Source organism: Acanthamoeba castellanii (genome assembly GCF_000313135.1).
Source record: "Acanthamoeba castellanii str. Neff unplaced genomic scaffold scf7180000084649, whole genome shotgun sequence".
Lineage (NCBI taxonomy): Eukaryota > Discosea > Longamoebia > Acanthamoebidae > Acanthamoeba > Acanthamoeba castellanii.
This window is the reverse complement of record NW_004457283.1, coordinates 43819-56348: the sequence shown is the minus strand read 5'-3', so window position 1 is coordinate 56348 and position 12530 is coordinate 43819. Positions and strand designations below refer to the sequence as shown.

The 12530-nt window shown below is 61.3% G+C and overlaps 8 protein-coding genes across 8 annotated transcripts; 3 read left to right on the top strand and 5 right to left on the bottom strand.

Annotated features, from left to right (window-relative positions):
- Positions 1 to 22: 22 nt before the first annotated feature.
- Positions 23 to 882, bottom strand: ACA1_101380 (haloacid dehalogenase (HAD) superfamily protein; the record flags this gene model as incomplete). The annotated part of the gene is made up of 3 exons (XM_004334042.1): positions 23 to 148; positions 232 to 591; positions 673 to 882. The coding sequence occupies 3 exons, from the start codon at positions 880 to 882 to the stop codon at positions 23 to 25; spliced, it is 696 nt and encodes a 231-aa protein (XP_004334090.1).
- Positions 883 to 1006: 124 nt separating this feature from the next.
- On the bottom strand, positions 1007 to 4291 carry ACA1_101370 (uncharacterized protein; the record flags this gene model as incomplete). The annotated part of the gene is made up of 10 exons (XM_004334041.1): positions 1007 to 1548; positions 1624 to 1690; positions 1768 to 1975; positions 2067 to 2293; positions 2385 to 2466; positions 2544 to 2785; positions 2863 to 2928; positions 3166 to 3753; positions 3862 to 4164; positions 4244 to 4291. The coding sequence occupies 10 exons, from the start codon at positions 4289 to 4291 to the stop codon at positions 1007 to 1009; spliced, it is 2373 nt and encodes a 790-aa protein (XP_004334089.1).
- A 254-nt stretch (positions 4292 to 4545) lies between these two features.
- Positions 4546 to 5923, top strand: ACA1_101360 (PH domain containing protein; the record flags this gene model as incomplete). The annotated part of the gene is made up of 3 exons (XM_004334040.1): positions 4546 to 4588; positions 4710 to 5420; positions 5526 to 5923. 3 exons carry the CDS (start codon positions 4546 to 4548, stop codon positions 5921 to 5923), a joined length of 1152 nt encoding a protein of 383 aa, XP_004334088.1.
- A 56-nt stretch (positions 5924 to 5979) lies between these two features.
- On the top strand, positions 5980 to 6533 carry ACA1_101350 (uncharacterized protein; the record flags this gene model as incomplete). The annotated part of the gene is made up of 2 exons (XM_004334039.1): positions 5980 to 6129; positions 6207 to 6533. 2 exons carry the CDS (start codon positions 5980 to 5982, stop codon positions 6531 to 6533), a joined length of 477 nt encoding a protein of 158 aa, XP_004334087.1.
- Positions 6534 to 6721: 188 nt separating this feature from the next.
- On the top strand, positions 6722 to 8542 carry ACA1_101340 (leucine rich repeat domain containing protein; the record flags this gene model as incomplete). The annotated part of the gene is made up of 6 exons (XM_004334038.1): positions 6722 to 6995; positions 7076 to 7145; positions 7256 to 7704; positions 7808 to 7928; positions 8004 to 8200; positions 8316 to 8542. 6 exons carry the CDS (start codon positions 6722 to 6724, stop codon positions 8540 to 8542), a joined length of 1338 nt encoding a protein of 445 aa, XP_004334086.1.
- Positions 8543 to 8613: 71 nt separating this feature from the next.
- On the bottom strand, positions 8614 to 9532 carry ACA1_101330 (uncharacterized protein; the record flags this gene model as incomplete). Its single annotated transcript, XM_004334037.1, is given in 6 exon segments — positions 8614 to 8826; positions 8911 to 9033; positions 9056 to 9156; positions 9168 to 9257; positions 9327 to 9369; positions 9467 to 9532. The coding sequence occupies 6 exon segments, from the start codon at positions 9530 to 9532 to the stop codon at positions 8614 to 8616; spliced, it is 636 nt and encodes a 211-aa protein (XP_004334085.1).
- Positions 9533 to 9795: 263 nt separating this feature from the next.
- ACA1_101320 (von Willebrand factor type A domain containing protein) lies at positions 9796 to 11391 on the bottom strand (the record flags this gene model as incomplete). The annotated part of the gene is given in 9 exon segments (XM_004334036.1): positions 9796 to 9806; positions 9881 to 9990; positions 10066 to 10255; positions 10338 to 10529; positions 10628 to 10691; positions 10704 to 10749; positions 10878 to 11075; positions 11145 to 11228; positions 11312 to 11391. The coding sequence occupies 9 exon segments, from the start codon at positions 11389 to 11391 to the stop codon at positions 9796 to 9798; spliced, it is 975 nt and encodes a 324-aa protein (XP_004334084.1).
- Positions 11392 to 11684: 293 nt separating this feature from the next.
- On the bottom strand, positions 11685 to 12423 carry ACA1_101310 (uncharacterized protein; the record flags this gene model as incomplete). The annotated part of the gene is made up of 3 exons (XM_004334035.1): positions 11685 to 11923; positions 11999 to 12103; positions 12186 to 12423. 3 exons carry the CDS (start codon positions 12421 to 12423, stop codon positions 11685 to 11687), a joined length of 582 nt encoding a protein of 193 aa, XP_004334083.1.
- Positions 12424 to 12530: the final 107 nt, after the last annotated feature.

The following is a 12530-nucleotide window of genomic DNA, read 5'->3' as shown; positions in this document are numbered from 1 at the left end:
ACGGCATGTGTTGCAAAGCGAGCTATTGGCCTTGTGGCTCGGGCGGAACGGAGCCATGGAGAATGGACTCGTCATAAAGCGGATGGGCTGGTGGTCGTACGCCCTGCTTCATCAGCCACAGCACGTAGTCCTCCTCCCAGTTCCGTATCTGAGAAAAATGGGGGCAGACACACCATCAACATGACAGGACAGGAGAAGAACCTCACACTACCGAAGCTGAGTAAGGCGCACCGCTTTCACGACGGCGGGGTCGCCGGTGGAGGTGAGGAGCGAGGTGTGGACAGTGAGCATGCCGTGCAGGTTGCCGAAGAGGATGTCGGTGAAGTAGCGGTCGCCCACCATGGCCAGCTGCGAGGGCGCCGTGACAGTCGTTGATGGCGACGAGGAGGGAGAGGAAAGGGCCGCAAAGTGCTGCATGACACTGTCGAACCCGAGCGGCTTCTTGTGTGCGTGGCGGAGGACCGGCAGGCCCAGTGTGCGCTCGATCCTGTGGGCCTCCTCGTAGCCTGCATCGTCGCCCGACCCCGCCGAGTTGGAGAACACCACCAGGCCATCGCGCCCGAACACGTCGAGGCACTGCCGCAACGCGTCCTGCAGGGACCCACACGTTCGAGCTCACGAAGTGCACATGAAAAAGAAGAAAAGAAGATGGAAGAGGAGTAGTGGTGGTACGGCGAGGGTCGGGAAGACGCTGGGCGCATAGGGGGCGGTCAGGGTGTTGTCTTTGTCGAAGACCACGCCCCGGCAGCCGCGGGCCTTGAGGGCGGCCCAATTGATCGAGCGTATGTCGGGCACGCGGAAGTGGGGCACCACCAACCCGCGCTGCATTGCCACACTCCGTAGCGCCCAGTACACCCCAGCCCAGTTCCAACTCTGCACCATCTTGTCTTGCTTCTCAAAAAGAAATTCTCTTCTAGAAATAAAATGATAACAAATCCAAAGCTTGTTTGCCCAAACGCAAACTCTGTTTCGTATTTTTTAAAACGCGGTTTTTTTGTACAAGGGCTCAAGTGTGGAAGGCGAGGCAGGTGGTGTGGTCGAGCTTGCCCGGAAAGGCCCGGTAGTCGCACGGTTGGCGCTTTTCGGGGTTCTGCTCCATGAAGTTGCGTGTGTGCAGGGTCTGCTCCACACACAGGCTGATCAGCTTGCGCGTCACGTCCGCCGGGCTGAGCACGATCGGCTGGCGGCCAGCTACGCGCTCGCCGTCGGTGGTGGGCCGCTTGGTGCCCGAGATCGCTAGGCGCGACAGCTCCGGCAGCGCTGGCGCTGGCTCCTGGGGGCACCCACTGGCGTCGTCGACCACCTCTCTCTCAGTCTCGGGCGCCGACACGTCGGGAACGGCGAGGTAGTTGTCGCGGCCGTGATCGCTCAGCACCACCACGGGCGCGTTTTCCCAGCTTCGCTGGCCGCGGCTCATCGTCTCGTAGAAGATCTGGGTGGAGCTGGGCTCCTGCAGCATCTGGGTCAGCGTGGAGAGGGAGGGTCGCAGCTGCTCGTCGACCTGCTGCTTCTGGGCCTCGCCGCGAGGCGAGGGCTGCCGGTGAAACCCTGATTGTGGAGGTGACCGCGCCGGCGACGGCAAGAGCGGCGGCGGTGGAGAAAGTAACTCATGCTCGAGCGCACGAACGGCAAACTCGTTCTTGAGGCGCGCTGCCGTTTCCGGGGCGAGGTCGTCCCACGTAACTGATTCCTGGTCGGGTCAAGTGAAGGAGCACATCGTGAGAAGGTCGGACCACACACACGGACAGGATGGTGGTGGAGCTGAACCTGTTGTTCATCAAGGTCGTGAGGCATAAGGCCCAGCATCTGAGGGTCGAAGTTGTCGTGGACGCCATCACTGACCGCCCACACGCAGTCGCCCTCGTCACACTCGGCAAAATAGAGATCGAGATTTCTCAGGTCGGGGTCGGACGATTCCATGCCCGACGCCGGGCCCAGACGTCCGCCGCAGTCGTTGACCGACGTCGCGTTCTGCCTGTGCGCGTCCAAAAGGAGTGAGGCGCGTGTCGTGCGGCGTGTGCGGTGTGTGTCGTGTGTGCGTGTGCGGTGTGTCGTGTCATACGAACCTGTTGCCTTCCGTGAGGTCCTTGATTGTGCCGCTGGCATGGGAGTACAGGTACACCTTGCAGTCGCCGATCGAAACGACCAACAGACCTTTCCTCCGCCGCTTCCTGCTGTCGGGACCCCCATCGGCATCGGAGTTACGGCGGGGCGAAGTGTGCTTCGTCCCGGGCCTCTTGTCGGTGGTGAACAGCAGCGCCGACCGCTTGCTGATGGCCGGGTCATCGACCGTCTGCAGCAGCGTCGCGCAGGGTAGATGAGCAAACAACGTACAACGCGCCAAACCAGCAGACCTCAAGAAGGCGTGTTGCTGCGGAGCGTACCAAAGGGGAATTGGGAGCGCTCAGGTCCAGATCAACGACGAGACCTGCGCACACCGTGGTCGTACCACACTCCCACGGTTCCCTGAAGCCCGCAGGGAGGAATGGTTAGCCTGCTGTTCGCCGGCACATGTGTGAAGCGCTGTGGTGTGGGTCACGTACTTGCCGGAGATTATGTTGTTGTGGGCCTTGGCCACGAGCTGCATCAAACACTCGGCAGCCTGTCGAATGGACCGCTTGCTGTCTTCGTCGTTGGTGTTGGCACCCACGCCCATCATTTCCATGACCCGGTGCGCTCCTCTCCTCACCTTCCCCTTCCCTTTCGCCGCACTGCTCGCATCGCTCCGTGACCGCCCCCGCAGCGCGTCGTCGATATAGAGCCCCGTGCTGCGCTCTGCGCTTGGCTGCAGAAGGAATAGCAAGAAAGCAGGGGAACGAGTCAGCATGAGACTTAAAGAAGGAAAAAGGGGGCGGCAGGTACCTGGCTCGTTGGTTTGAGTTCCCTCCTCGACGATTGCTTCACGATCAGCGAGTGCTGGTGCAGGCTCTGCATGAACACGGCCCGCACCGACCGCGCCGCGTCGACTGCTGCTCGACCCCAGCCGCACCCATCGCACACGCAGAAGATCGCCCCATTTCGGTAGAGCCGCAACGCAAAGCAGTCGCACACAGGATCACCTGCACAAACCCAAGGCGAATCGGGATGTAGCTCAGGTGAGTGCACGACTCACCGAGGTCGCATCACCCACTGCGTACCGAGTCGCGTCCCAGGCATGACAAGCACGCGGGGGTAGGTCGACACTGACTGTCCGCACGCCCGCACCGTGCCATCTCTGCCTAAATCGCGCTCTTCGCCCGATTCGCCGATGGCGTCGCTGTCTCGGCTGTGCGAGCCAGAGCAGCCACCTGCAGCGTAGGGCAGGGCCACCTCGGCCTCGCTGTCGTCCGGCCCCTCCATGTAACACGGGGCAGCTGTATCGTCGCCGGTCGGTTCGCCCTCCTCCAGAGGCTTGAAGTAGACATCGGCGGGGAGGCGGTCGAGCGTGCGCCGCATCAGGTCGTGCGGTATAACAAAGTGGTGGGGGTTGGCGGCCGTGGGCTGTTCGCTGCCGCTGCTATCCTTGCGCCGCTCCGCATTGCGGCCCCACGCGCGGCCCCACGAGCTCGTGTTCCGCTGCTCGCCCTCGTCGAGCGAACCCGGCTTGAACTGGCTGCTGTGGAAGCGGTCCGGCGGAGGAGCGAGGGTCTTGGGTGGCGATGACGCCGTGTCGGGCGCCTTGTCCTTCTTGCGCCCGAATCGCTTGAACATGTCATAGGAGGTGCGCGGCGATACGGGCTGTGATGGCTTGGACTTCGCGTCCTTACGAGCCCCCTGCGGTGATCACACGTGTGGTCGAGTGTGGTGTCACCAGAGCGCTCCTCTCATCACTCACCGGCCCGCTCCGCGGGACAAAGAGAGCGTTGTGGTGTGGGAGCGAACCTTGCGGCTGCGGCGCGTCGTCTCGGGAGTGCTGTCGAGGCTGATACTGCTGGTGGACTCACTCGACTCGGGCGTGAAGCTCTTTTGCTTGCTCGGTTTGGACTTGGCCTGGGCAGTGGCGGTGGTGGCGTTGAGGTCCTCCACCGGCAGCATGTCGAGCGACCTGGACAAGCGGTTGTTCTTGAGCGCGGCCAGGAGCGGCGTGCGGATCCGCTTCGGCTTGGGCTCTTCCAGCTCCTCGACCCGCATACTCGTCGTCACGACTTGTGGCAGCACAGGTGGTGGCGGTAGTGGGCCCTTGGCCTGTGGAGAAGAATGTTGTAGACAACATCGTTCAGCGGTACACAGGGGTCAGACATCCGCGGGGGGGAGCGAGGGTTACCTTGCTTTCGGCTGCACGGGTCCTGAAGAGCTCCCATTCAAGGTCCATGGCGCGATTTGTCTCCAATCTTCGCCAAAAGCTCCTTGCCTCCTGACCGTACTGCTCTCACCGGTGGAGGGGTCTCAAGTTGTTTGCCCTCCGTCGAGGCAACCCGTGTTGCCTGGGCTCAAGATGGGTTGTGGCCTTCTCCATCTTTGGTGTGGATGTGCGGATAAGGGAGGGGCCACTCTAATTGAGCACCTTTCATTTCTTTATTTCTTTTTCGCGAGAACAATTTAATTATTCTTTATTGTCAGGCAAAGATGGAGGGCGTTTCAGCGCCCATGCGCGTGACCCACGTGAGTGGTGCCGGCGCAGCTGCTGTACGTTTATCCTTCACCACAAGATTATCTGCATACTGCTAAATGCAAGTCACATTGGGGGCGGGGCGGAAATGCAAATGCGCAGCTGCAGAATGCTGCACCAGGGGGCAACTCGCCCACGGTGGTCGCCCCCATAAAGCAGGGGTTCCTGCACAAGCGCGGCAAGAAGCCCTACATCAAGACACTCAAGCTGCGGTGGTTCGTGCTGGAGGACAACACGCTCACCTACCACAAGAAGCCAGGCGCGCCCGCCCTGGGCACCATCCCCATGGCCGAGGTGGTGAGCATCGGCCCCTCGGACCCGTCGCCCGCCAACCCGTTCCTTTTCGAGCTGGTACGCGACAACGGCGGCTCCCAGCGCACCTACTACCTCCACGCGCGCTCCCTGCCGGAGATGGAGGAGTGGATGGAGGCCCTCCGTCGCTCCAGCGCCTTCCACGCACCCTCGGCCTCGCCCGCCGTCGCGCTCGCCGCTGCGTCGGCCCTCAGCGCTGCCCTCAGCTCCGCCTCCGCCTCCTCCACTCCCGCTTCTGCTTCCTCTTCTGTCCCGATCGCCGCCGCCTCGGTGGTGGCACCCGCGGCCTCGTCCAATGTGCCCTCACCGGCGCAGCCGTCGCCCACCACCGCCACCGTGTTCTCCGATTTTGACTTGAGCAAGTCGTCGGGCGGGCCGGCCTTGCTGCGCACCTCGTCGTCGAGCTCCACCTCGTCATCGTCGTCGTCGCCCACCAACTCGGACCGATTCGGCTCCACGCCGGTCCTGCGCGAATCTGAGCTGATGCAGCGGTACCAGACACGCGAACTCGAAGTCAAAGGTGACCTCAATGCTCTCTCTCTCCTCTCGTGTGTGTGTGTGTGTGTGTTCAAGTCTCAATGTGTCGCGTGGTCGTTGCTCGGTGGCTCGCTCGCTCTGCTCTCAGAGTTGGAGAAGGCGTTCCGGGAGACCAAGGAAGCGTTGGATGCCGAAAAGCGCAAGGCCCTGTTCATCATGGAGAAGGAGCAGAAGAACATCAAGCAGCTCCAACAGGAGAGGAACTCGCTCAAAGCGCAACTCCGGCAACTGGAGCAGACCCTTGCCGAGCGCGAGCCCGTGGGCACGGACGCCTCCGGGGCGCCGGTGTATTCGAGCCGAGACGAAGAGGTGAGCCGACTGCGGGAGGAGATGCGAGAGAAGCAGGAGGCCCTCGACACCATGAAGAAGGACCTGGAGACCTTCTCCAAGATGCAACGCCTCATCGACCAGTCCGGCGACTCCAGCGATCCGGCGCAGGTCCTCGCGCCTCCGCCTTTCCTATGCTTCGCTTCGCTGGTGTCCTGACGCGCGCTCAACGTGGTTGACGTGTGGTGATGCGAATTGGCCAGGCGATCGATATGATGAAGCTGCAGATGGCGGAGATGAAGGAGCTGCTGGAGGGCAAGGTCCACGAGCTGCAGGCCAAGCTGGCCGAGGAGAAGAAGAAGTCCGACAGCGATGTCGCCCAGTGGAAGGCCATGGCCCAGAAGGAGCTCAAGACCCGCCTTCAGGTCCGGTGGATACCTCCTTCTTGCCTGCAACTGCGCCTTAATCTCACCTGGCCACACACACACCCGACACAATCCAGCTCGAGTCGGAGAAGGCGGCGCTGCAGAAGGAGCTGCAGGAGGTCAAGCGACAGAGCCAGATCCTGTCGGCTGGGCGCGTGGAGCAGATGCAGTTGGACGAGTCGTCGCCGCCGGCCTCATCGCCGTCGAGCCAGAGGAGCTCCGGCAAGTGGCGGAGCGACCCGCGGCCCAGCCACTCCTCACGTCACTCGCAGGCCGCCTTCCGGGAGCCGCTGTTGGTGGACGACGGCGAGCCCGAGGGCGACGGTGACGTCAGCATTTGGACGCCCAGCAAGGCCGGCGCCGGCCAGGTCTCCTCCACCTGCTTCAACTGTACCCTACAATGACCCTCCTCCCGGACCACACAACACATAATTTTGGTTATTTATTTTTTATTTGTTATTTGTTATTTGTCAATAAATAAATAATGAATATTGAGTTCGTTGCTTCCCCGAAGACCTTCTGCAGTCTTTCCTTCTGGTCGAGCCTCACCCCAAATTAAAACATGGGTGATCAACAAGAAGACAAGAAGCAGATGGAGTCTGTGCGGATGTGGCGGGGGCGGGAGAGGGCGTGTGTGCGGGAGACCCGGCAGGAGGAGTGGTACCAGGCGCAGGGACAGCAGCATCGGGCAGGGGTGGGCGGGCGCGGCCTGCAGGAGCAGTGCGTGGAGGTGGTCAAGCGTGACGTCACCCGGCACCTGGCCCTTCTGCCCGACCTGCCGGCCGAAGTGCGCGAGCGGCTGCTGGCCGCCTTCATCCAGGGGCGCCTCCTCGACGCCCGGCTCCTCCAGCTCTGCATACAAAACGGTTGGCCCGCCAGCTCGACCTCCTGCTCGATACGGTCAGCCGCCAGCTCACAACTACTTCTCCCCTCCCCACTCTCACAGGACTGTACAGTCTGGACTTGACCAAGGCGACACGCTTCGGCATGGCTTCGGTCGCTGCCGTGCTTCAATAGTACGCACTCATGTCGTGTGGCGTGTGGCGTGTGGCGTGTGGCGTGTGTCGCGTGTCGCGTGTCGCGTTGTGTGTCGTGTGCTTACGATGATCGGCGAGGTGGCCAACAGTTGTCCGCAGATCCACACGCTCAACCTCACGGACTGCCTCTACATCGGCACGGACGAGACGGTCCGCCTGGTGCGCGGCCTGCCCAACCTGCGTACCCTGATCCTCGACGGACTCGAGGTCGAGACGCAGGACCTCGCCGCCATCCTGTGCGGCCTCACCACCGAGCTCAGAAGCCTGAGCCTGCGGGACTGCACGGTGGTCGGGACCCGCAGATACGAAGGGGCCGACCCGTTCGCCGGCCTGCAGCGGCTCTCCCACCTGGCGGGCCTGTGGCTCTCCAACCTGTCGACCGCGCGCGACTACGGTGAGCTGACCTACAGCTACAAACTGCCCGCCCAGACCGTCGACCGGTTCCTCGACGCCGCGGCCAGCTCCCTGCGCTGCCTGGACCTCTCAAGGACGAACGTCGAATACGCCCCCGACCTCAAAGAGCTCGACTACTCCAAAGGTGGTCATGACACCCCCCAACTTAATTCTTCATCGCGCTGCCTGGCTGACCGAGCACGTTGTGCGTTGTGCGCGATATGCGACTGCTCTGTGGTATTGTACAGCCACTGGACTGGAGGCCCTGTATTTGGCCGGCACAAGGTTGGGGAGCGGGTTCAAGTCGACCACGCTGGCCACCATCGGCCGCAACTTGCACCACCTTTCGCTCGCCAGTTGTGGCGTCACGTACGCCCCACACGACACGCGGCACACGACGCACGACACACGACACAGTTTCGACTTAACATCAATGTCGGTCAGGACCACCTCTTGGCTGGCGGACGAGTACCTCCGCGATTTGATCTCGTTGGTGCCCCATCTCGTCCATCTAGACCTGGGGTATTCTGCCGACATGTCCAACGCGACTCTGCGACACATCGGTCAGTGTTGCTCGAACCTCCGCTTCCTCAACATCCGCCACTGCCGCGGCCACCTCGAACCCTCTGCCTTCTTCCTCGGTTCGTTTTGCGTTTGCGTTTGCGTTTGCGTTTGCGTTTGCGTTTGCGTTTGCGTTTGCGTTTGCGTTTGCGTTTGCGTTTGCGTTGTCTCATCTTTCGTTGTGGCGGAGCACAGGGGAGGAGTGCGTGTTCGCGGTGCTGGAGGAGTTGGACATCTTCGGGTGCCTGCAGTTGTCGCACCGGCTGGAGCTCATCAACTACCAACACGACCGCTTGCCCAGCCCGTGGATGGCCGCCCTCCCCTCGCTGGAGCGGCTGTGCGTCGCCTGGAGCGCGGACGAGCTGGCCGACGCCCTCGACCAGAACCCCGCCCTCCGGCGTCTCGCCATCCGACTGCTGTGACAAAGAACGAAGCGAAAGAACGAAGAAGTGGTCGCGCCCTGTATTGAGGCAAAGAGAGAACGAGACAATGATCAATTGTTGAGGCTGGTCAGATCGCTGGGGAGGTCCATGGCCAGGCTGAGGGCGGTGAGCTCGCTCAGGGTCGACGGCTCGTTGGCAGTGGAGCGCTTGACCCACAAGGTGGCCTTCTGCGCCAGCAAGCGCCACTCGTCGCGCTTGTCGTCGAACACCCGCTCGAGCACCGCCAGGGCCACCAGTGTCGCCCACAGGAGCGACACCGTCTCCTGATGTGCCTAAACAATAACAATGACACCATCAGCGGGAGTGTGTGTGTGTTGTGTTGTGTGTGGAATGAAACAGGGGCGTACATCAGTGGCAATTAGGGCGGGCAGAGGCAAGGAGATCTTGAGGAAGTCCTCCATGGCCTCGAGGGTCCAGGTGCCGTTCGCTCGCTGCAGCAGCACCAGCTTCTCCAAGGCCGCCGCTCTTGCCTTACCGCTGTCAGTGACGTACGTCACAGCCGCTCCCGTTGATGACGATGCAGGTGATGATGACGATGACGATGACGATGATGACGATGATGAAAAGGACGACGACGACGACCACGTCGACCCCTGCGAAGGACCTGAGTTCGTTGCGGACAAGGACTTGAAGGGCGACGAAACCGCAGCCGCGAGGCCAGAGAAGAACGAGCCCACCCCCGAAGAACTGAGGCCTGCGAAGCGAGAAAAGAACTGGTGGTGAATCAGGGCTCTCAGACAGAAGAGAAGAACCAAGCACGTACTTTTTGCGGACCCCATGAAGTTCCTCGCCTCCACCAGCTCTGTCTGTGGAGGTGTGGGGTGAGTCCGGCATGATCGCGGAAGGCCGAATAGAACGAACTGCCGGGTTTTCTCTTCAGAGAGGGAGCCAGCTGGTCCGTACCTGAGCATCGATGCGGTCAAGCAGGCATGATTGTGTGTCCACCTCAGCCGCAATGGAGACTGCCATTTGTGTGATTAGTTCCATCTGTTGTTGCAGCTGTTCCAAAACAGCGCCATTGTCCTGCAGTGGCTGCTGGTATGAGTCCCTGTGTCGCGCAGATTGCATTCAGTTAACTTTCAATCGAGGGTGGAGGTTCCCCCCATCTTTTGTTTGAGATCATCCAGAAGGCGCCACGTACCAAGCTTGGATTGGGCTGTGGCCAGAGGTCGAGTTTCTCGTCTTGCGGGCACTCCCTCCGCGCGCCTCGTACTTCCGCATCGTCCCTACATTCATGGTTCGTCTGGTCAGGCACAAGCGGACACCTGCGATCGACCCACTGGGAGCATTTGGGGGGAGGGGGCAGAAGTCGGGTACCGAGAGTGGCGCGATCCCTCTCCTCGATCGCCACGAAGGAGGTCTGCGAGGTGGCGAGAGAGTAGGCCAGGCCCAGGTTCTTGCAGTGCACGTCGTTGCCCCTCAAACCGCTGGCAGCGGGGAGGGTCGTGAGATGGACACACGAAATCAGCAAGGAGTGGGGGAGAACAGAAGAAAGCGCGAACCTGATGAGTGAAATGGCAGCCAGCTGGTGTAGCGTGCACCCCGTGGTCGTGTGGTCGGCATCGATGAAGAGCTCAAAAGCCAGTGCCTCGCCGGTCGGACCCACACCGGTCAGCTCCGCCTTAGCGAGCTGGTGGTCTTCCGACCATTCCCCTCGGAGACTGGAGAGCGCGTAGAGCACCAGCCTTTCACCTACGACCGTGGGCGCGAACCCGACCTCGCGGAGGTCAGTGTCGTGTGTGTGTGTGTGTGTGGTTTTGTGTGAAGGGGATACCAGAGAAGATAGGGCGAATGGTGCGTGACGTGCAGCGCCAGTGCTTGTCCGAGCCGTCTCGGGATATCAGCCGGAGCTTGGCGTTCGTCATCGCGGGCTCGAGCGCTTTCTGAAGCTGCCGCATCACGTGCACCTTCATGTGCTCCACCTCGCTCACGAACTCCATCGCCCCGCGTCCGCACAAGGCCAGCTCTGGAACCCCAATTCGGTCGTCAGCGATCAGTACCGGTGGTTCGACAGTCAGTCACTGACTGTAAAAAAAATCAATGCGCGCCCGCACCCGTCCGTACCGTGAAGCATGTTCTTGTCTGCCTCGTTGCCGATGGCAAACGTGAAGATGCGGGTGGTGCCTGCCTGCTCACGCACCAGCTGGATGACCTCCTCGGCATTCAGGACTTCGCCATCGGTCAACCTATTTGAGAGAGAAAGGAGAGGGGGGGAGGCGTTCTCGTGAGCCATACATGGGCGAGAGCAATTCTTTCATGCGAAAAAGAGTGAAGCGAGAGGGAAGAAAGAGAGGGCGGTCGGTGGTAGGGGTACAGAAATATCTGTCGCGATAAGCCCTCGTGCTCGCGCTGTCTGAGAACGTGCTGCAGAGGCTTGAGCAGGTCGGTGCCGCCCATATCGGCGCTCATGGCATTGACATGGGCGTCCGCGCGCATAAGACTCTGCTCATCGTACTCCACGCTCGAGGCGAACTGACTCGAGAATTTGCTGCCGAAGCTGAAGATGTTGAACCTGTGCGCGCAATGCTGGTGAGCTTGTACGAGTGGGCGTCGATCACTTATTCTGGTTGATGGTGCTTACCGAACTCCTTCGGGCAAGCTCCGCAGGAAGAGCTGCAGCGTTGCTTTGGCGATATCCATTCGCGAGCCGGCCATGCTTCCCGATCTGGTGTCACAGTTCAAGAAGGAGCAGTCAGTCAGCGGCCTATAACGTCTGCAAAAAGGCTCCACTGTGGCCCACAACCGAACCTGTCGACGAGAAAGATGAGCTCGGTTTGGTGCTTGACGAGGTCAGGGTCGACCTCCCAGCGCGGATGAAACGTCATCATGGCCGCTTGCGGATGGGTCAGATCTTATCGATCGGTAGAACATAGTCATAGTCATGGGTGTCAGTCAGCATCGCGCCATTGCGGTTCATTCAGCCAGCGTCGCATTAATGCGGCCGTAGTGCACCTTCATGTTTGTTCTGTCCGCGGCTAGGCTCATAAATCTCGACCACCGCGTTGGGCTCGTGTGGTGAGTGAGGGCTGACTTCGAACACCACATCGCCACGAAGACCTCTCGTGGAAGTAAGGTACGCTCTGGCCCGACCGCCATCTAAATACACGAAAGTTACGCGGACTTAGTTGGCCAGTCGCATAGCGTGGAACGAAGGTCGGTGGTGTGAGGGCAGACCTAGAAGGACTTCGCATTCTGGGTGGGTCGGGCAGGTCACGCTCTTGATCCCGCCGGGAGTGGTCTGGCGAATGTCGAGCGCCAGCGAGAAGTCGGCGCAGCTCGCAGGCACCAGGCCGTGGCTTAGCGCAAACTGGAGGTCACCGCTGACCAGCGGCGTGAGCTGTTGCACACACCGCAAGGTGACTGTGTGGACACACCAAAGTCGCGATCAACTGATGTTCACTGTCATCTGGCGGTGGTGCCTAGTCGGCGACGTACTGGTAGCAGTCTGGCCTGCCGGGAGGTTGCCGATGGACATGCGGTAGCCCACACCCTTCACCGTTTCCACGAGATAGGCGCCGTGCCCGCTGCTGATGGCGTCATCTACAACAACAGAGCCACGACAGAGCCCAGAGTGTGAGCCACACGCAGGCGGTTTTCAGGTACAGAGGAGGTACGGTAGTACTACCATATGTGGCGATGGCCTCCTGCTTGGGCTGCACCTCGGCAACGACGCGGGTGTCGCCGATCTCAACCTCGACGCCACACACCACCAGCGGACACGAGTACGTCGCCACGCCGGTGGCCAGCTCTTCCACGGGGAACGTGTAGACGCACTCCAGCCCTCCGGTCTCGTCGTTGTCGGCAGGGGCCGCGGCCGCATCGTTGAAAAAGACCTGGGTGATGGTGAGGCGGGCGCACATGTCCACCAGGTCGCCCTCTACGCTCAGTCGCTGCAGAGGCAGCCCGTCGGCCCGCCCTTTGGCGAGCAGGTTGAGTGAAGTCTTGGGTTGGTAGGGCCGAAACAGGC